The sequence below is a fragment of the Psittacula echo genome, assembly GCF_963264785.1.
Source record: "Psittacula echo genome assembly, chromosome: 3".
Lineage (NCBI taxonomy): Eukaryota > Metazoa > Chordata > Aves > Psittaciformes > Psittacidae > Psittacula > Psittacula echo.
Window position 1 is genome coordinate 99,290,158 of NC_137736.1, and position 22,249 is coordinate 99,312,406.

The 22,249-nt window shown below is 39.8% G+C and overlaps 1 protein-coding gene across 1 annotated transcript; it reads right to left on the minus strand.

Moving 5' to 3' along the window:
* Positions 1–950: 950 nt before the first annotated feature.
* Positions 951–20,437, minus strand: RCBTB1 (RCC1 and BTB domain containing protein 1; the record flags this gene model as incomplete). Its single annotated transcript, XM_080612283.1, has 11 exons — positions 951–1,449; positions 4,124–4,254; positions 4,953–5,104; positions 5,591–5,717; positions 8,406–8,596; positions 11,644–11,786; positions 12,677–12,784; positions 13,772–13,930; positions 18,673–18,839; positions 19,320–19,470; positions 20,294–20,437. 11 exons carry the CDS (start codon positions 20,435–20,437, stop codon positions 1,309–1,311), a joined length of 1,614 nt encoding a protein of 537 aa, XP_080468409.1. The 3' UTR covers positions 951–1,308.
* Positions 20,438–22,249: the final 1,812 nt, after the last annotated feature.

Genomic DNA, 22,249 nt, shown 5'->3' on the forward strand with positions numbered 1-22,249 from the left:
TATTAGAAACATTTCTGACACATTTTGAAGCATTCTGTCAGCCTGTCCTAGGCTGAACTCCAACATCATGCTGTAGAAGCTCCCTGGCCTCTCTCAACCACCCAAAATTCTAGGTTCTGCAAAGTCACAACCCCAGACTTAGACCTGCACAGTTAACCTGAACTTCAGCTCTTGACGTTTCAGGTGTAGTTGGTGCAGATGTAGCACCTTAAAAGTATTCAGTAAAAATAGGAGTCTGTGTCCATACATATGTGCTGTAAGGTTAAAGTCACATATGGAAGAGCCATAGTTTGTCAACACTGGTGTCTACAAATAAAGCTACCCTTTTCTGAAGTTGAGGTTACAGGTATTTGTCAAGCACAGTTAAACTGGTAAGATTCAGTCATACCTAGGCTGTGGGGTTGGGCTAACTTCTTTCAGGTAAAGCAACTTCTATGCTGTACGTGACACAAAAAGCTTGCCAGTTTCTTCAAAGGCCAAAGAAGTTCACTAGTGAACAGGTATAAAAAAAAGTTAATTTTATTACATGTAGTTTACATTTAGACAACACTTAAATGCAAAACCCCTGCTTTCAGAACACTGTATGCCTTCCCCTTCAAGGGAACTGATGCAATCTGGAGTCATTCAAGAGGAAATTTTTTCCATTAGCCATTATAAATATTGCTTGAACAGATTATGTGAAGTGTACATTGCAGCTTATAGTAAGGTATACTCAAATACAGAGATTGACTTCGGATTAGATTTGCTAGTTACCCCTTTCTTCAAAGTCACTCACGTAGGCTTTGCGGATGGATTATTTGTGCACACTTTTCTAAGCACCAGATGCTTGGTTAATTACACGCAGCAAATGGCAAAGTCATTCACAATCATGCAAATACAGTACGAGATTTCCATGCCATTTGCTTCTCTATAATCCCAGGGAGTTAATTATTTAAGTGACAGTCAGACTAGTCTCCAACCCCCAAAGAAACTGAAAAGTCTTGAGAGGCAGTGCTAGAACTCTGATTTCCCAGACTAAAGAGGCATCCTCAACACTGGCTGGTAGCTTCTGCACACCACCGTGTGTCCTCTCTCCAGCTGAAATCTTGAGCTGGCTCCACTACCCAGGTTTGCTAAATGCAAGTGAATATTTTGCTTGACATTTTAAAACAGTTCACTCTTAAGCATGGAAAACTTTTGTTTCCACTGTGGTTTTTCATGTCTTCTGGTATAAGAGACCAGGCAACACTCACTTTTACCTGTACAGTTACAACATCCTGTTATAACTGCAGAAAATCCCTGCAGACACCCATAACTTACAACCTCATTTCAGTTCTTAAAGGCTCCACATTTACTGGCTTTAGCAATGAATTCCTTTAGCAGAGGACCATCCATTTGCCAAAATGCTGTGGTTTGTGTCACTTCTGTCAAATGATTGACACAAAACTTAAAGCAGAATTCCTCTAAGTCCTAAACAGAAAAAAAGAAAAGAAGAAAAAAATCTTATTATCTTTGCTTTCTCCAGCACAGAAAATGACATTCAGGCACAAATACCTGTATATGCTTTATTTTTACAGATGAGCCAAGCACATTAACCCAGTGGCTCCCAATGTTTTTCCCCCAAACAGTCACTATGTAAATGCAACAGAAAATAATAATTCTACCCACATATCATGGTTACAAGGGGCACAGTAGCCATAACTCGTTCTCACTATGTAGCTGCAGTCACAAAAATTAGCTGTTATGAGCAATATGTATTTTAAAAGTTTCGCCACTTTAAAAGTTTCACCTGCACTCACTAACATTTACCAAAACACAATACAAACAGGAGACCTTGGGGTAATGATATATAACCAAGACTGTGGATTTAGAAAATTCAGCTCTTTTGTTCCATAACAAACTGAAATCTGTCAGGTTGCTTGGCTTCTTGCTTAGTTAAGGGCTTAACTAAAGCCTTGAAGTTGCATGTCCCCAGGATCACCGCAAGCATATACTGACTGATTAGTTTTAAAGCTAAGTTTAGGCGGAAGGCCTCTCTGTGCCTTAGAAACAGACCCTTGTTATAAGGAGGATTACAAAATAGCAATTCCCCACCCTGTTCTAATTTCTCTATTGTGTTTTAAGTTTGTAGGACTAGTGAGAACACATGTGAGAACACCCCCTTCCTCAGCTGCTCAGCACCTGGGGTGCTGCAGGAAGGCGTAATAAATTTGCAGAGCTCTTTAAGCCACTGACTAATATTCCCAATACTGAACACTACAGCAACTGCGTGCCAGTGAGAGTTCTTGACACAACAACAATATAAAAATATATCCTGGCCTAAAACCAGGCATTCTGAAGCTGCAGATCTTGGCTTGTGTGGCATCTGTGCAACGAAAAGAAACAAGCTTATTAGAACTGAACACCGATGGGTTTCTTGGTTTTAAAGAACAGAATGAACTAGCATTTGTAACAAAATTACATCATACACATTACAATATTTTGCACTGCTTTATTTAAAAAAAATCATATTCCAAGTCAATGCAACAAAAGCATACAATAAACATATTGTAATAGTAGTAATTTTAGAATATTTAAAAGCTCTGTGTTGAAAAAAAAGGCTGAATTTCATTTGCAGATGGATGCACTCCCAGCAAATTGTCCTTGAAATACAGGCTTAAGTGAATAAAGGCAGAAGGTGCATCCAAGGATTATTTTCAGAGCTACCACAAGCAGCCATACCTGACCTAATTCTAGCCACTTCAACTCAGTCAGTCACCAAAAGAAGTACAGAAGAGTTGTGTCATAGAGGTATTTCAAATGAGCGAAGCAGCTTCTTTTAACTGCTGACTTCCAGATGCAGTTCCTTGAATGCACTACATCACTCAAGCAATTTCAAGCTCTCATCCGGCATTACTTCATGTAAAAACCACTTTTTGTTTAGAAAACAAACCCTAGGTGTCACCCATTCTCTCCACGATGTTCTAACTTCATTTTGCTAGCGAGGTACAGCCAAGGCACAGTAACTGGATTTCTTCTACACTTCAAAAGCAGAATCAATCACACACTGAACACCCATCCTGCAAACAATCTTTTGAGGCTAAAATATGGAAATTTTCCTATTTTCCATGAAGTCGCACCAAAGAAATTGTTATTCACGGTAGAGCTGAAGTCACAATTCAGACACTAACACAGCCCTTTAGGTAAGGTGTATCAAAAAGCAACACACAACAAGGCTCTGAAATAAGTTAAGGCACCTGCATGCTAATCACTGGATATTAAGTACAAGAAAAAGCAATAAGCTGATATACTGCGTACCAAAACTGCTTTACAGGCATAAGTAGCAAGCCAACCAAAGTTGCAACCATGATGTACAGGTACTATGCTGAACACAAATAGCCACAGCAAGACCAGGAATACATCCTGGTTAGTCCGCAAAGCAGCATGTTAGCTATCTAGTAGTGAAGTCAGACATGGTGCAATCAAGCAGTTTCTCTAGCCTTCCCTCCTTTTCACACACTCGTTCTCTGTCCTCAACATTTATCAGGCCCACAAAACAGTTCTTATCCTGCAGTTTTGTCATGCTGTGAAGACTGAAAGTGTATTTAACTGTAGCTAAAACAAAACAAGCCAATAGAAGAAAGAAACCCAATGCACTCAGTCCCCAAACCCACCACCATATGACAACACACACAACACACAACCTTACACTTTAGTAACTTTAGGCTTACAAGACTGCTTTTCTCAATGTTAGTGTTTTGTTTTGTATTTAAACCCCTCCCCTGTTTCAGAGTTAGTGTTCCCGAATTTTTTTGTTAGTCATCTTTATCTCCCCCCAGACAGTAATTCATGACGTTTGGCACAGCATCATAACCATTTACCATGAAATTATGCAATGCAAACATTTACAGATAATAAGTCTCAGCCTGGAACTTCAGTTATCTTTAGCTATCTGTGTACTAGTCCACCTTCCCAGTACTGGTTTATGGGGGTGGAGGAAGATACATTTTTTTTAAGTTCAACGTTCTCAAATTCTGACAATGGGAAACAATATTATTTGATTGTAAAAGAGCAAGCTTATATGAAAAAATAACTGGCAGCTTTTCTCCACAGTTTAAGTCAGAAAGCAGCCACCTATTTAAGAGACTGAAGTTTAGAAATTTACCTCTGCATCATATCTGACAGCAGCAGAGAGCAATGAAAATGCGTTTTCCACAGTAATTCCTCTCTTGATAATATGCTGACACAGTTTTTTCAGTCTATTTTCACAGTATGAAGTAGCCAAATCCAAAAGCCCTGCAATTAAAACACCATTGTACATTAGTCCGTTGTAACGATCTCTGCTCTTTGAACAGCACCTTATGCTCCCGAGGTACAGACTGCATCAGCACTCTGTGTGCAATGTTCTATGGCTCTGTAAGATGCTTTTTGCAAATGGGTCACTACTCAGGAAAATGAATTTTACCGTTACACAAGAAGAAAGGCCTTTTATTGCCTCATGCCATAATCCTGTTAATCTCTCCAAATACACAAGCTGTTCTACTGCTTTGCATACCTAACTGCTTGTGAGAATGGAAATGTCACAGGACAAGCAGCACAACATGAGTAAAAAGCTACCATCACAAAAATATGTGCCTGAATTACAGCTTGCTCTTTGCTCTGCTGTCCAAGTTTCCTCTATGTTAGATCTACCGAGATTCGTTGATATTATCCTGAACAATAACTGACTCAATTCAGTAAAATATTCAAGTATTTTAACCCAAACAGTTTCTCTCCCAAACTTGAAAAAAATGCTCATAGTTTATTTCTAAATATGCACCAGTTTTGCCATCGTACATTTGCTACAACAGTACTTTTAAGACAGGTTAATTAATCATCAGTAAAATGCATTATAGGCCAGACCAGAAGCTTGTATTAATATATATGTACACTGCATCCCCTGCCTCAGTTTTTCTGGATGCTGCCTTCTAACATAATTGGACCATAAGCAATACCTATTGCATCTTCAGGCGGAAGGTCCACACTGTCTGTATACAAGTACTCAAGAAAGGCACGATACACAGGATAAGAAAACTGGTCTATTTCTATCACTTCCTTCATATCCTCATTCCAGTATGACTGGAACATGGTTCTGAAGTGTTCACACCTAAGAGACAAAGACATAATCTGGAACACTATTATATGAACACATGAACGTTACATTAAAGTCCCCCTGAAATACGTATCTGGGGCACTCTGCAATATTCACAAATATTTTACCATACTTCATCACAGCCAGTGGTCCACATTTTGGTTCCTAATACTGTGAGCATTGTTATGCATCAAGATAAAACTCTTATTTGATCTATGATACAGAAATGTCTATGTATTCCTTGCAATCAGACCAACTTAACAGAATCCATTATCCTGGGAACAACAGATGGGCTTAGTGAAAATTGGCTATGGACCATTTTAAGTCAAGAGTTTTGATTCAACTCTTTTCACAACCACTTCATTTAAAGTGATTATGGATACATAGATATTATATATTACAGGTTTAGGGGTCCCTCCCTACCATTTACTTCCCCCCACCTTAGATGTGATACTAACAGTTTATACAGAATAAACAAGAGCTGTGAAACATGACCGCTACCTGATTTTCAGAACAGCTTTGTGGACATGGATGTACTTTCCATCCACACGGAACTTTAGGTCTGAGGTTTCTGGGCTGTCAAACTCTTTCTTCAGAGACTCTGCTACTGTTAAAAAGTCCTCATGCTCTACAGAAACAATTTTAAAACAAACAAAAACATGTTAAGCATCTTAGAACATACACATCACTAACTAATGCTAGAAGCTCAACCAAGGGCATGTTAAGGAAAATAGGTCAGTATTAGAGCTCCACTGGCTTAAGTGGTGAAATGGGAGGAATGAATTAATCCATTTCCTGTTGGCAAGGACTGCTCCACACCAGCTACAGGCAGCAGGGTCAGCAGTTCCCGTTCCAGCTCATTGCACAGAGTTAGCAGAACACCATGGAAAGCACCTGGAGAACTTTCTCCTCCTGGGCACCACTCATGAGGTTGCCAGCCTCCTCACAGCTCACTGCTAGCGCTCGTGCTAGTCAGCTCAGCTCTACAACCTGCAACTACCTCTGCAGCTGCACACTGCTCTTAATCGGAGTCTAGAGCATCACCTGCAACTTGAGACAGTGTACAGTACTTCAGCTGCACTGACATGGTGTGATCTGAGCCTAAACAGTAAGAAAATGTGTCACCAGTTGGCTACTAGTTTGTGCTGGCAGACTGCAGGTTGTCTGTCAAGGTCTTTGCCAAGGCTCACAAGCATGAATTATCAGTGACACCATTATACTCAGTTTCTTAGTCAAGTATGACAACACAAAATCTAACAACAGTGCTGTTGAAGAAGAGTGACAGTAGATACTGTGTTCTTGGTACAACCAAGGACATAAGACTTTGGCAATTTTGGAAGTGGATTAAAGCTCACAGCTCTTTGACAGTCCTTTATATTAAGGCCCATGGCACTGGTCCCACAGAGGTCCCATTCTATGTCTCTAGAAATCATACAAGAGTTGCAGCACAAGATGGCTCAGACTTGTGGTAAAACAAGATCTCTGAAGTTCTAGAAAAACTAATTTAAGCCACTATTTGAAGCTTACACCGATGCATCTTAAAAGTGTGTTTCAGAACACATGGCCTCTAAGAAGCAAAGTATGGAAAAGAAAAATAAGTGGATTTCCACTATAATGGGATGTGGTCTACCTCCTGTGTCTCACAGAACTGCAGATTATTCATCCATATACAATCCACAAATTACCTTTCACCATTTGGGACAGCTGAATTAGTTGGCATTTTAAAAGGAATACTGCTGTAACAAACTGCTGTAACAGACAAGTCATGCTTGTGCCACAAAGACCACACACTCCTACAATTTACATAGATCACCCACAGAACCTGCAGCTCACCAAGGCTAACCAAACCACACTCCAGTCCCTTGCCATTTGCTCACGTGATTTTTCTTCCTAGGTCATCAGCTTAGCTTAAGCTACGCAGCAGATCAATTTTCACTCCAATACCTTAAGTTCATTCCTCAAAAAAGGCTGCAGATTTGTACTTCACCACAGCCAATCCTGAGTAACTGATTCATTTTTTTGGCAGAGCAATCATGACTGGAAGCAGAACAATAACCTTTATGCAGAGTTAGCTCTCACTAACAAAAAAACCCCAAAACATACATAGAAAGAAAAAAAGGTTTTTTTAACTTGTATGAATAAAAAGGTGGGGAAGATGGAGATTAAAAATACCCCCACAAATAATGCTTTTGGTTTAAATATTCAATAAGTACGATTATCAGAATAAGAAGGGAATAACCCCCAATAGCTGAGGGGAGTTAAAAAGCAGATACAGAAGTTAAAACATGTTGCTATACTCAGTCTGGGAATACTTCATAAAAACCAAGAACTCGAAAGGTAGTGAAAATTGGGAGATTTATTAATTTAAACAGTCTTCACTATCAGCAATAGGCAACAGACTGGACAACCATAAGACCTCTACAGAGGACAAGACTAACACCTATCACAGAGGATTACAAAATGGAGAAAGCAAGAGTAGGATAAAACAAGACTTGGATTTACCCAGAAGATGATCACTCCAAGCTAATCTTTTCTCTCTAGTAAAACTATTCAGTTTTTCTCTACAGACGAGATGCTGTTATCTGGACCTCTATGAATGCGATAACATGGCTAAATGAAAAGTTAGAAAATATAGAGAACCAGAGTTAGAACAAATCACATGCAAGGTTAAAGACTGAGACTGCAGAAAGGTCACTCAGGATGTGATCTGTCCACAAAAACAATTTTGTACAGGAACTGACAAAATTAGGATCTGTTGTCAATATGAAATCAGATCAGATCTCCTAAATGATCTTAAGAACTGAAGCAGCAGGTCTAAAATGAAAACATCTTAACGTTTTGATCATGAAGACTTCATGTTTTCAAGGAAGTGCAAGATAAGAGCAAACTAAGCACTTTATAGCATATTTGGAGTCAAAAAAGAATTAGCAGAATGTGAATCAAAGATAATCAAGAAGAAAGGATCAGGCTTATTTGTTGGTCACAGAGACTGCATCCCAAAGTGCAATCCAAGGTAGCATAAGAAGAGAGTTCCAACAGAGGAAACTATTAGGGTCTTGTTTTAGAGGGACTATTATTTATAAGTCTGCCTGTCTTTGAATAAAAGTCAAACTAAATCAAGTTGAGAGAAATCATCTCAAACAAAAAGCAAACCTGGAATTCTGTTACTTTACTTCCCTAACATGAAACGTAAGAGAGAGATTCACTTCTTCATATTGCCAGTTCTCCTTAAAACAGGAGTGGTATCCTGTACTAATCACTACTAATGTACACAAGAGATTACTGCACTGGCTGCCATGTTAGAGCTTGTTCTCACCTACTGACAGAAGTCGCCACATAACGGCCGGGGTAGCAAAGCAAGCAAACACATCATCAGTGCAGGCAAAGTGTGTGAGGTGGGGAAGGATCACGGACTGCCCACGGCACTGGCCCCACATGTACACTTGGCCACTCTGGGTCTTGGCAGCCGACGTGTGAGCAGAGTGGCAGGCGGCAATCTCCACAACCCTGTGAACAGAAGAACCCTTGTAAGATACTTACAGGTACAGAATCAAGTGACTTTCCAAATATCTCACCAAAATAACAGCCAACCAACCTATGCATCTACACTCCCGTACTTCTTTCTTTGCCCTGCATGAATGTGATACTGTTTGAATAGATATTTTAAAACTGCAATGACATTTTCAGATTGCTTGTAGATTTTACTATGCTCATGTATTGCTTCAATGATGTCATTCTCATCATCTGACATTCCTCCTTTTCTTCCATAAAGATGGGAAAGAGATGAAAAAATCCCAAAGTTCTGGTTTCCCCTTTAAAACCAATGCACGTCACTTTTTCTCAAAAAGAAATGCTTATGGAGCTTATGAAACTTCCAGTTCCGGAATAAGCAGAAAAGTTTTAGTACTAAGATTTTTACAGAACACTTTTCAGAACCTCTCTCAAACAGATGTAAAAACCATCTCACATTAAGTTCTTTGGGGTTTTTCAATAAACACTTTATTAAGAAACCCTTTTAACTCCCTCTTTTTAACCCTCCCCCCCCTTTTTTTTTCTTATTCTTATTTAGACAGAGATGTGACCTACTGCTTGTATTTCTGCCTCCTTATTTTGCTGTTAGTTTCCTTTCCTCAACACTGAAGTTCAGCAGGGAACATGGACAGTGCTTCATTTGAGGAGAGGTGAACACACGCACACTGAACTTCACGTTCTTGAGAGCTATGGTTGCTTTTCAAATGAAGTCTATATAGTATTTTCACCCACCTCACATAGTTCCTTAAAATAGTAGAGCTGCTGATGCACACTTATCTATTCTGTTCTCCCACTGCTTAGGCAATCCCTATCTTGCTATCTGAAACATTACAAGAACTGAGAAGAACCACACTTCCATCAAAAAGGACTGCAAGGATGTTTCCAGTGTCTCTGTTTACATGATAAGCAAAAAACAGGGGAAGTTCCAGTGTTAGTTCAAAACAAAAGCTATGCTTTCCTGGTTTTATTCCATGCTAAAAATGCATCAGAGGATTTCATGCTTTTGTGCCAGAAACAGATCAACTGGGACAAATAAGTGTCTCTCCAAGCAATCTAAGGATATACATATCAAAATGTTTGCTCCTTTACAGAACAATAACATGGAGAGTTAGCTTTTTGGTGAAAAGGTTTTGTAGCACAAAGCCCACATTTTAAGTGCAAAATTTTTTTCAAGATAAAACACAGGAAGAATCTCCAGTGACTTTCAGTGTATGTATCAGTTATTTCTGGCAGATAAAAGACTAACAGGTTATTTTAAACCATTATCAACTTCAGAACTTCTTTGCAACATTATGGTATTTCAGCATCTCTGAAACAGATATCATAAAGCAATTATTTCAGGGACAACTTTCCATCTTAGCTGTTCACCTAAACTACTTTCTTCCCAAACTTTCTTCCCTTAGCAGAACAGATTCTTATTTCCAGGGCAACTACACTATACTTAAAAAGTATAGTAGAAGATGTATTGTAACACATACATAGTACATGTACTGAATACTTACAGCACGTGTACAGGATAACATGTTAAGCAAACACTTCACATCAGAATTCAGGAAGCTGACCTTCATAGCTGCTCCTCCAAGCTAACACAAAATAAAGTCTAAAAGTTCTTTACAAGCTATATGTGCAATATTCTTCTAGACAGCATCATATGACACTTCCTAAGGAACTGTCACCAGCATTACATATAAATGACAAAAGAGCTCTATAAATGAAAAGACCAGGAGAAGCAGCAGTAACATGCTTCATGGGAAATGACAGCTCACCCACTTACAGCACTGTTTCCAAGGGAGCTGCATCAAGCAAGATGAGTAAGTTCAAGTGACTTACATCGCGCCCTTAGATGCCAAGCAGAAATTTTATATTCTCTCTCCTTTAGTCACTGAACAAATGCCAGCTGTATTACAGTTCCATGCTTGAGTTCACATACACAATACTAAATGCAACAGTTCCCCTTAGTTCACTCAAGAAATAAACTGGCAAGAAAACAAAGCTGATCTATTTGCAAACATGCATATTTCTGTTCCAGTGTTTTTTAAAATAATATTTCATTTTGCTATGCTAGTGTCAGTTCCTTCACAGACAAGCCAGCCTAACCTCAGTGGTTTCTATTGCAATGGTTCCTTTCTTCCTTCCCACCTTCACCCCTTTTTAAGCTCTTACATAATTTCAGTTCTGTGCAGCTTTTAATTTAACGCTAAGTGTGAGAAACAGGAAAAATAGGAATGACTTCCCAAAAAGACAGTTCAGACATGAAGGACAAAAAACAACCACAAATGCTTCTTAGCTAAGTGGAGATTACAAGGTAAGAGATTTACAGGTTAAGGAATTTATGGATTAAGAGGTTTCCAAACTGAGGTACATTAACCTATAGGTATACACATGGGCCCAGAGAATGGGACCAAGGTCCAAGCTTGTAGTGAACAAAAGCCATCCTAAATATGAGGATGACAAGGGTGCTAGAAGAAAGGGTACAAGGGTAAGGGCAATTCTTTTATGAGTCTAGGAAACTAAGAAACTATAAACTACCAACTAGTACCACTGATGAAAGTATTGTTATCAGTCCTTGGCTCTACCAACCTTGCAAATTGAGTTCTGTTTACATCGTTTGTCAGTCTTTCAGAAAACTGTTTTTTCCTCATGTCACTTCTTACAAAGGCAGTGCTTCCTCCCCCCCTCTTTTTGTTAATAAATAAGGCCTCAATACAGCTTAAAAGCTTGGCTTGTTGATTTTATAACTGCATATTTTTTAACCAAAGCAACCATATTTAGAATAGCCTAACAGTCATTTGTAATCTTTCAGTATGAGGTAAATACAAAGCATGTTTACTTACAATAATCATTACAGACAGTAAAAAGCATTCAGTCTACAGTAAACAGCAAATTACCATTCTTTCCTATGCTTTTAACATTTGCCATAGAAAAACAATTCACCATGCCCTACACTAGCATGCTTCAAGTGCTAGAGACTGCATAAAACATGCTCAGATTTAACAATCCAGAAACAGCATCAGCAAGATTACCTTTCTTTTTCCATCATGATCTGCACCGGGCTTAGCTGGTTACTTTTATTGCCAGTTCCCAGCTGCCCGTAAGTGTTAGCTCCCCAGGCATAGAGCAAGCCCTCATCTGTTAGTGCTAGTGTGTGCGCATAGCCACAGGCAATCTGTAAGTAAATATATAAGCATTACTACTAAAAAAAACAGAAATGAGAAACACAATTATAGCACACGCTGCCTTAGCCTAACTGATGTTAAATTTCTCAGGCATTCTTCATTTAGCACTACAATGCATTATTTCTCAGTATTTAAAGCTAACAAAATACATTAACTGTAAATACCAGAAAAGTCCCAAATTCATTAATGTTCATTGGTTACTCCTAAATTATTTACTACACTTTTGCAAAGTCTTCCTAGCTTTTACTTGCTTTCAGTTGCAGAATCGTCACACAAACAGTGAACTGTATCATCACATCTTGTAACTCTGAAATACTTTCAGAATTTGATATTTTGAATATAATACAAACTATGAGAGCTGCAGGTCAACAGCCAACAACTGTTCAACCCAACTTATCACATGAGGCTCCACAGAACCGTACTAAAACCCCAGGAAGTCCCAAATTTTAGTTTAATTCTTAAGCTGGGGAAAACAAAAACAACCCACCAACAAACAGCCACAACTCATTTTCCTTTTCCCTCTCACTCCTGAAGGACTAATTAGACTATTCATGTAGAATATCATTTGAACACCTTGCTCCCCTTCTTTTCTTGTCTTTGCCTAGTGCATTTTGTTGAGGTTTACAACAAAAACGCAATTTGTATCCATAGCATAATTTACTCATCCTTACACTAGCTAACTTCAAATTATTCAGAACACTTACAAAAGCCAGTATTTTACAGCTTCCTTGCACTTTTCATAAGCCTAAAAAAATTTACAGGAGATAAAAAATATCAGTATTTGAACTGTGAGATCTAGAAGCAGGTGTATGATTCCAAAGATACCGTTTTAGCAGATGCTAGTAACATGAATGCATTTTAATTCCCACATTAGACATACCTGGAGTATACACACACCATGTAACGCTGCCACTCTGCATGGTGTTAGTTGATTGCCGTTGTTTCCAAGACCTAGCTGACCATTACCATTGTAACCCCAGCCATACACCTGATTGCAAAAGGAAAATGAAGAAAATAAATAAAGCCAGTCCTCAGCAGAAGTACAGAACATTTAAGACTTCGTATCAAACACAAGTCAGAAAAGTACATCTTAGAAAAAAAACCCCTGTACATTATTTCAAGAGCAGTATCTAGAAGGCTGAAAGACATTAAATACACTGCGACTGACTGCATTCAACTTTTCCATCCTGTGTTTAAAATACATTTGTCATTGAAGCACAAGAAATTTTGCAATGAACTTACAATACACCAAAATCTGTCCCATAGTGTCAACATTTCAGTTGACTTCTACGCCTTCCTTCTCATTATTACTTTCTTTTTTAAATAAAAAAAGAAATTTTTTTTAAATAAAAAAAGAAATTACTCTGATCAGCTGGTTAGCTACTGGATTAGTTTAAACTGAAGTTCCCAGCTTGGCTCTGTTTTTTACTTTAGTTTTGTTACAGTGGACATATCAAGACAAAAGTATGTACAATGAAAGCTTATCTCAACCCCAGGGACTTTTACAGTCCCTCCAGCCACAAAAAATGCTACACTCTGAGTTTGATGAAATGTAGTAAAATTGAGGTTACAGTTCATACCTAGAAGCAAGATAGCACCACAAACCTCTGTGAAACAGAACAGTTGCACAATACTAGGGCAATGTGCAAACGCTGGGTTCAGTTTTATTGCTGGCAATCAAGCCATGTGTTTAAGAATCGGGATAAATCAGTGTATTCTTGCAGAAAGATTAACTATTTAACTCTGCACACTTTCAAAAATTAACGTAATTAAGACATCTGCTAAAGAATCTGTTGAAGACAGTATTTCCAGTTACTAGCAGAATTTTCCTTAAATTTATCTCACAGAAGTTATCAATATAACTCTATCAATACAACTCCATAACTTTAGTACTCCATGTCAGCATCTCTCCATGTTCAGAGGTTAACCTTGTAAGTTCAGGTAACAGAGACCATGAAAACACAGCAATGCTTACCTCGCCATTGTTTACTACAGCCATGGAGGAGGTCTGACCACAAGCAATGCCAACTACCACTTTACCCTGTAAACAGTTTGAAACTCTACGAGGAGTTGGCTGGTTTGCTGTAGATCCAGATCCAACTTGACCACAGTTATTATAGCCCCAAGCATATAGCTGTCCATAAAAACAAACAAAAAATGCAGTTTAAGCCGTAATAATAGTAATGATAGTAATAAATTATAATCTTACTGTAGTCATTATCAGACAGAGTAAACTATCCTACTGAACAAGCTAAAATGCTTAGAATTAAATTTCAACAGCTGAAAATTATAAACAGCAATACGACTGATTCTATGATTCTATGACCTAGCAAATATGAACATAGGACTTTTTCAGCTTCTTGCTACAGAACTGGAGTATCTGACTACAACAGGAAAACAAAGGAACATATTTCTGTATTAAACATAAGTCAGATTACAAGGCAGAGAACATAGTGAGTGGACTGTCCCCATAACAGCTACTATAAAGAAGGAATCATAAGGAAGACATTCTTTACTGTGAGTGGTGAGACACTGCAAAAGGTTGCCCAAAGAAGAGGTAAATGCTCCACCCTTAGCAGTGTTCAAGGGCAAGCTGGACAGAGACTTGGGTGACACAGTCTAGGGTGAGGTGTCCCTGCCTATGGCAGAGGAGTTGGAACTAAATGATCTTAAGGTCCTTTCCAACCCTAACCATTCTATGATTCTATAATCATAGATTCTATTATGATTCTATAATCATAGAATCATAGAATCATAGAACAGTTAGGGTTGGAAAGGACCTTAAGATCATCTAGTTCCAACACCACTGCCATGGGCAGGGACACCCCACACTAAACCATGTCACCCAAGGCCTCATCCAACCTGGCCTTGAACACCGCCAAGGATGGAGCATTCACAACCTCCATGGGCAACCCATTCCAGTGCCTCACCACCCTCACAGTAAAGAATTTCTTCCTTAGATCCAATCTAAACTTCCCCTGTTTAAGTTTTAACCCGTTACCCCTTGTCCTGTCACTACAGTCCCTGATGAATAGTCCATCCCAGCATCCTTGTAGGCTCCCTTCAGATACTGGAAGGCTGCTATGAGGTCTCCACGCAGCCTTCTCTTCTCCAGGCTAAACAGCCCCAACTTTCTCAGCCTGTCTCCATACGGGAGGTGCTCCAGTCCCCTGATCATCCTTGTGGCCCTCCTCTGGACTTGTTCCAACAGTTCCATGTCCTTTTTATGTTGAGAACACCAGAACTGCACACAAGACTCCAAGTGAGGTCTCACGAGAGCAGAGTAGAGGGGCAGGATCACCTCCTTTGACCTGCTGGTCACGCTCCTCTTGATGCAGCCCAGGATACGGTTGGCTTTCTGGGCTGCGAGCGCACACTGAAGCTGGCTCATGTTCATTTTCTCATCAACCAACACCCCCAAGTCCTTCTCCGCAGGGCTGCAATGAATCTCTTCTCTGCCCAACCTGTAGCCGTGCCTGGGATTGCTGTGACCCAGGTGTAGGACCTTGCACTTGGCATGGTTAAACTTGATAAGGTTGGCATCAGCCCACCTCACAAGCGTGTCAAGGTCCCTCTGGATGGCATCCCTTCCCTCCAGCGTATCAACCGAACCACACAGCTTGGTGGCATCGGCAAACTTGCTGAGGGCGCACTCAATCCCACCGTCCATGTCACCGACAAAGATGTTGAACAAGACCGGTCCCAGCACCGATCCCTGAGGGACACCACTCGTTACTGGTCTCCAGCTGGACATTGAGCCATTGATCACAACTCTTTGCGTGCAGCCATCCAGCCAGTTCTTTATCCACCAAGTGGTCCACCCCTCAGATTGATGTCTCTCCAATTTAGAGACAAGGATGTCGTGTGGGACAGCGTCGAACGCTTTGCACAAGTCCAGGTAGATGACGTCAACTGCTCTACCTCTGTCCATCAGTTTCGTAGCCCCATCCTAGAAGGCCACCAAATTGGTCAGGCAGGATTTCCCCTTAGTGAAGCCATGTGCTGGCTGTCACCAACCACCTCCTTGTTTTTCATGTGCCTTAGCATGCCTTCCAGGAGAATCTGCTCCAAGATTTTGCCAGGCACAGAGGTGAGACTGACTGGTCTGTAATTCCCCGCATCATCCATTTTCCCCTTCTTGAAAATGGGGGTTATATTTCCCTTTTTCCAGTTGTCGGGAACTTCACCTGACTGCCATGATTTTTCAAATATGATGGCCAGTGGCTTAGCAACTTCATTCGCCAGCTCCTTCAGGACCCGCAGATGGATTTCATCAGGTCCCATGGACTTGTGCACGTTCAGGTTTCTAAGATGCTCTCGAACCAGACCCTCTCCTACAGTGGGCCTAGGGTCATCATTCTCAACGGTCCCTGCGTTCGCCTTCCAAGACTTGGGTGGTGCGGTCAGAGACTTTGCCAGTGAAGACAGAGGGAAAGAAGTCATTAAGAACCTCAGCCTTCTCCAAATCCTGGGTAGCCATTTCTCCTGATATCTCCCGGAGGGGGACTACGTTGTCCCTAGTCTGTCTTTTACTCGCTATGTACCTATAGAATCCCTTCCTGTTATCCTTAACATCCCTAGCCAACTTCAATTCTAACTGGGCCTTAGCCTTCCTCACCTGGTCCCTAGCTTCCCGGACAGCATCCCTGTATTCTTCCCAGGCCGCCTTTCCCTGCTTCCACCTTCTATAAGCCTCTTTTTTCCTTTGAATTTTCCTGAGCAGCTCCTTATCCATCCAAGGAGGTCTCCTGGCCCTCCTGCTGCACTTCCTTCTAGTCGGGATGCAACACTCCTGAGCTTGGAGCAGGTGATCCTTGAATAACAACCAACAGTCTTGGGCCCCCCTGCCCTCTAGGGCTGGGTCCCATGGAACCTTACTAAGCAGGCTCCTGAAGAGGCCAAAGTCTGCTCTCTTGAAGTCCAGGGCAGTGAGCTTGCTGCATGCTCTTCTCACTGTCCCAAGGATCTCAAATTTGACCATCTCGTGGTCACTGCATCCAAGGCTGCCCTGGAGCATCACATTTCCAACCAGCTCTTCCCTGTTGGTGAGCACGAGGTCAAGCATGGCACCTCTCCTGTCGGCTCCTCTATTACTTGCAGAAGGAAGTTGTCTTCCACACAATCGAGGAACCTCCTGGATTGCTTGTGCCGGGCCGTACCTTCACTCCAACAGATGTCAGGGTGGTTGAAGTCTCCCATGAGAACAAGGGCCTGTGAGTGTGAGGCTGTTCCTATCTGTCTATAGAGCACTTCATCCACAGATTCCTCTTGATCAGGCGGTCTGTAACAGATCCCCACAGTAATGTCCCCCATCGCTGCTCTCCCTTTAACCCTGACCCACAAACTCTCTGTCGACTGCTCACCCATCCCCAGACAGAGTTCCATACTCTCCAGTCTATCCCTAACATAAATAGCAACTCCCCCTCCCCGCCTGCCAGGCCTGTCTTTTCTAAAGAGCCTAATAAGAAATAATAATAATAAGAAGAAAATTAATTCTATCCCAGCCAAAACCAGCACATTATGCCAGGTATTTCCATGAATACTTACAACTTCAATGACCCTCCAGATGTACCAAGTCACAAGGGCTTCTGCAGCCAAATCTTTCTATAAATAAAACTCTACTTAACATATTTCGCTGCTTTCAGTATAATCAATTCTGGTAGAGATTAAACCTCAGAGCAAAAATAGACTAAACCACTGCAAGGTACGCTAAGGACAGTTTTATAGCACATTAACTAGCCACAATGGCAAGCAAGCTGTAAATCCCAACTCCATGGTAAATACAAAGAAACTTCCCTGCTTCCACTGACATTTCAAGCATGTGACATTTATTACAAGAGACAGCATGGCCATCACAGGCAGTTACCTTACAGTAGCTGGCACCACTAGTTTAACTAATGCATGAACACCCTCTCCCTCCCGCACACACACCAGATTTTATGGTTTAACCAAGTCAAACGTGATGGCATGAAGATATTCCCTAAGAATAGGCCCTCCTTCCAAATACAACACTTAAATTAACTCAATGCATCTTTCCTACCCTCAAATACTGATTTGCTACTTTGTATTACTGTTACATTATGACTCTACTGAACCATAACAGAGGCATGCTCAGACTACCAGGATGAAAAAGCTGTAGCTTACATTTTCATTTTCAGGAAGATTTTAAAATTAGAACTCTTCTTTTGTTAAAGCAGAGCTGAAACGAGGCTTTCCTCCATGCAGTAACATGCAACTCAAATCAGATATGCACAGATTGCTCAAATCTGACTAACTGGAAACTAATTGTATGTGTTTCCCATGACATGTAGCCTTAAGCCATGTAAACAAATAGAATAAAGCAGACTTGGTTATAAACCAAGTGCTCTTTCATTAGCTACACGCAAAGGTATTCAGAGGTGTGTAGAGCAACATTCTTCCACAGTAAAAGTGTGGAAATCATGAAGACCACAAGAAACAGACTAAACAGTAAGCAGTGAATACAAACAACACAGTAATACCTCTTAAATAACAGAACTGCAAGTAAATCAGTGTTACATTTTGCACTTTACAAACCATTACTTCACCTATGACACAGCTTTCTGGTCTTGTCCCTGTAAGGCATACCACAAATGCAAGACACAATAGTTTATTAAGCTTTTATTCCATTTTTTTTTGTGGTTGGACGGGGGTTTTTTTGTTGAGGTTTGTGGATGGGTGTTTCTTTGAGTTGTTTTCAAGTCTGCTCTGAAGAGAAGGACACCCTAGTTTAAGACAGTAGAAAAAAAGGCTATGTTGTCACTACACTACAGAGAAAGAGAAATGTCAGACTGCAAGGTCCCTCGCACTACTCACATCAAGAAGGAGATTAAGAGATTTGAACAGGTTTCAACTTACATCCCCATCAAATGACAGCGCCATGGAATGATGAGAGCCACAAGCTACTTCCACCACTTTCTTTACCAACAGATTTGTGCAAACTTGAACCGGAGTAATGCCCTGATTAGTTGTGCCATTCCCGAGTTGGCTGTAACCATTATGTCCCCAAGCATATACTTCACCATCTGCAAAAACATTGAAGTTTGTGATAAAATGACCAAAAATTCCAAGGAAATTAAGATAGAATTCTAAGAAATTAAAAACATCAACAAGAAAGTGAAAGGGTATTAACAAAGAGCAAAACTATCGCAAAAATCATCTGTATACTAAAAAAATCATATACTTCATATGCAACTATTTCATACACATATATCACAAATTAAACCTCTAGGTTTATTGTGGAAACACACGGAAGTACACAGGTAAGACTAAGTATGTCATAAATTATAAGAGTAAAACTTTATAGTTGCAACATAATGGAAATAGAAATTTGCTTTACCTACTACTGAGTACATTTAATTCCACTTAAGAACAATAAGAAACCCTTAGTGTGCATTACCCAATTAACAACATAATACAATTACACGTTAATCCACTCTTGTTAAATGCCAAGTGGAACTTAAAATCCATAACTAATGTTTCAATACTAAATGTTAATTTTCTACCTTCAGTGCAAAGTACAACATGGGGTCCACTTCCATAACTGAGACTGGAAATCTTCTTTCCACATAAAGCTTCTAATTTCTTTGGTACTATTGTGCTCTGATTATCTCCAGTTCCCAAACAATTACTGCAATTCAGTCCAAAAACAAATACCTGAAAAAAACAGAGGAATACTGATTTTAGGTGATTTATACTCAGGTATGGACAGATGTGGCAATATCCAGGTCTTCGTGAAACTATGGACTCTCAAGAGCTACAGACTTCACTCATGGAAGTTAACAAGCTCAAGAGTCAGCGTGGGGACACTTTGGAAGTTAAATGATGAGTTTAAATTCTTCACATTCATGAAGGCCTCTCATTTGTGGGAACTGTACTATAAGAAGTATGAAACTGAAAGTGGAAGACAGCCCCTTCTTTTAAAAGCAGTTTGTAAAGAGCAGCCACAGTTGTACTGTGAGAGGCTCATCCTCCAGGCAGCTTTGACAGGACTTAGGGAAAAAAAAATAAAGTCCTACTCTACCCAGGCTTACAAGAACTCTTCCCAATAGTACACCCCAGAACATCAGCTTGTTCTCTTTCAGCAGCACAATGCTAACTCGCATTGTTTCAGAATTCATTAAAATCCACAGATAATCTTCTGCTGTACTGTTATTTAGCAAGCCATAACCTAATTATATATCTTCATACCTGGAGCGCTTGCACTTAATTTCAAGCTACAACAACTTCTTTTGAATTCTGACTGTCTTCAAAAGTGCACGTAATCCATCCTGGCCTTTGCCATTTGCAAGTTTTCTAAATACTCCATCTATATTGTCCCCATACAGGACTAAAAAAGAAATTAAAAGTTACATCCAACATATTTTGAAATACACAAATTTCACACAATGCTTTTGATAAGCTATTAATTTACAAGTATTCAGTGGACTTTGAAAACAACTAATTGTAGGGTGTATGTTCCATTTCATTACAGCCTTACCTCATCATTGTGCGTTACGTATATAGCTTCATTGGCTGATGTACCAAATACACACGCCTTCCGAATAGATGCTATTTCTTGAGGTGACAGTAAGGTAAATATTGGCCACTTGCTTACATCCACCATGATGCTGCTGTGTGTCATAATGTTTCTACAAGTAAGACGACATTGCTGTAATAAAAACAGAAACTTATTAGAAAGTGTATTCTGTGCTTCAATCAGCAGGCAATAAGATAACTTCCTTTAACTGGGAGAAAATACATGTGTTGCAGCTTTGAAAGTATAACATTCTGTTCTGCAAGAAATATGTAATCATGTATGTATGAAGGTGGACAAATAGCAAGTCACTGGTAGGACGCTGGAAGAACAGGCCTTTTCTTAACGGAATAAGTAAATTGTATTTGGTACAACTGAACATCTGCTGTTCTACAAGCAAACATTCAAACTCTGTGACACTCCCAGTGGCAGAGGGGACTTCTGAGGGAATTTTCAGAGAGCATTTCAGCTGGGATTCCTATTTATAAAATTTTCACTCACGGATTTTTTTGTAGTCTTACAACTTATATATGCCATATAAGCAAGCTGTTGATGTACATGTCAAATCAGCTGTTGAGCACATGACACAAATCTGCCATCTCTTGCATAATCAAAATCTCTTATTATGATTAAAAACTATTTGTGAGAGCACAAAAGCATGAGATAAATTCAAGTTTGTACAATTAAGCAGCGAAATACATCAGAGAGAAGTGATCAAGTAAAATTGTCATGATCTGTTAAAAACAAGCTGACAACATTAAAAGCTGGAAACATGAACTGGGTATAGACATTATCTGTCAATGAACACAGACTATACAATCCATCCTCCCACAATGCTCTGTCTTCCCAGTCTCCCTAGGACAATTGCACCAGGTCAAGAACAAAGCTGACAGTCAACACAAACACACAGAGCTTATCTAGGTCTTCAATCCTGCACATAAAAACTGTAACATTGCTCATATCCTGAAAGGATTCTGCCTCTGCCAACCTATGATCCATGCTCAAGAGTATCAGCAAATTTTGTGAGATCTTAAAAGCACTAGATAGAGAATGCCACAGAATGTCAGTGACATGAAACAAATTGCAATAAATCATAAAAAAAAAAAAAATACATCATTTGGTTCTGATGATTTTCAAAACTGTGCTGACAACCAAGACATTGCTTCAGAAAGCTATTCAAAACCAACAGTCAATCCCAAAATACAGGTCTTTCAGTGCAGATGTTTAGTAGAAGCAGGGGGCTTGTTATATTTTTAAGAAGTTTGAGAAACACTGGGGTCACACTGGAAATCTGTATGCAAAAAGAAACCAACACAAACAAAACCCAGACTTGTCTCCTGATCAGATTTTGTAACCTTGCTCCAACAAACCCAGCTCTACTCTACAGGCACTTCTCTCACTAAGAGCTTGACTTCACTTTACCTTTCAGATTTGAAGCAGGTCTTGAAAACACCTGAAGTCTCCAGATGGCACATTCATACTAATTATATTTGTAGAGCAGCTTTTAGAAGTCTATGTGATATTGAGACCACAGCACATTCCATGCAGCTAAACAGATCTGAATGTGCTTAAGCCTTCTTCATTTCTAGTCACGTTACAAACTCAGGCCATCAGGTGCCAAGATCTGTTACCTTGCTTTGGCAAATCTCTTAACATAACACTATCAATCAGTTAAAAGGAGACAGTGCTGACTTGCTCATTTGCACAGACCAAGTAATTGTTCCTTCTGACTTTCCCTATTTATTTTGCCTTGTGTACAATTGGCAATGCGCAAGATTGTCATAAACTGGACATTACAAAAATCTATTTTCTTCACAGAAATTCTTTTCAACATATCCTGTCAATTTAAGATATGAAGACAAAAATCTTATTTTGATGGAGAATGCCCTAGTAAATTAACAACTTCTAAAGCATCCTGAG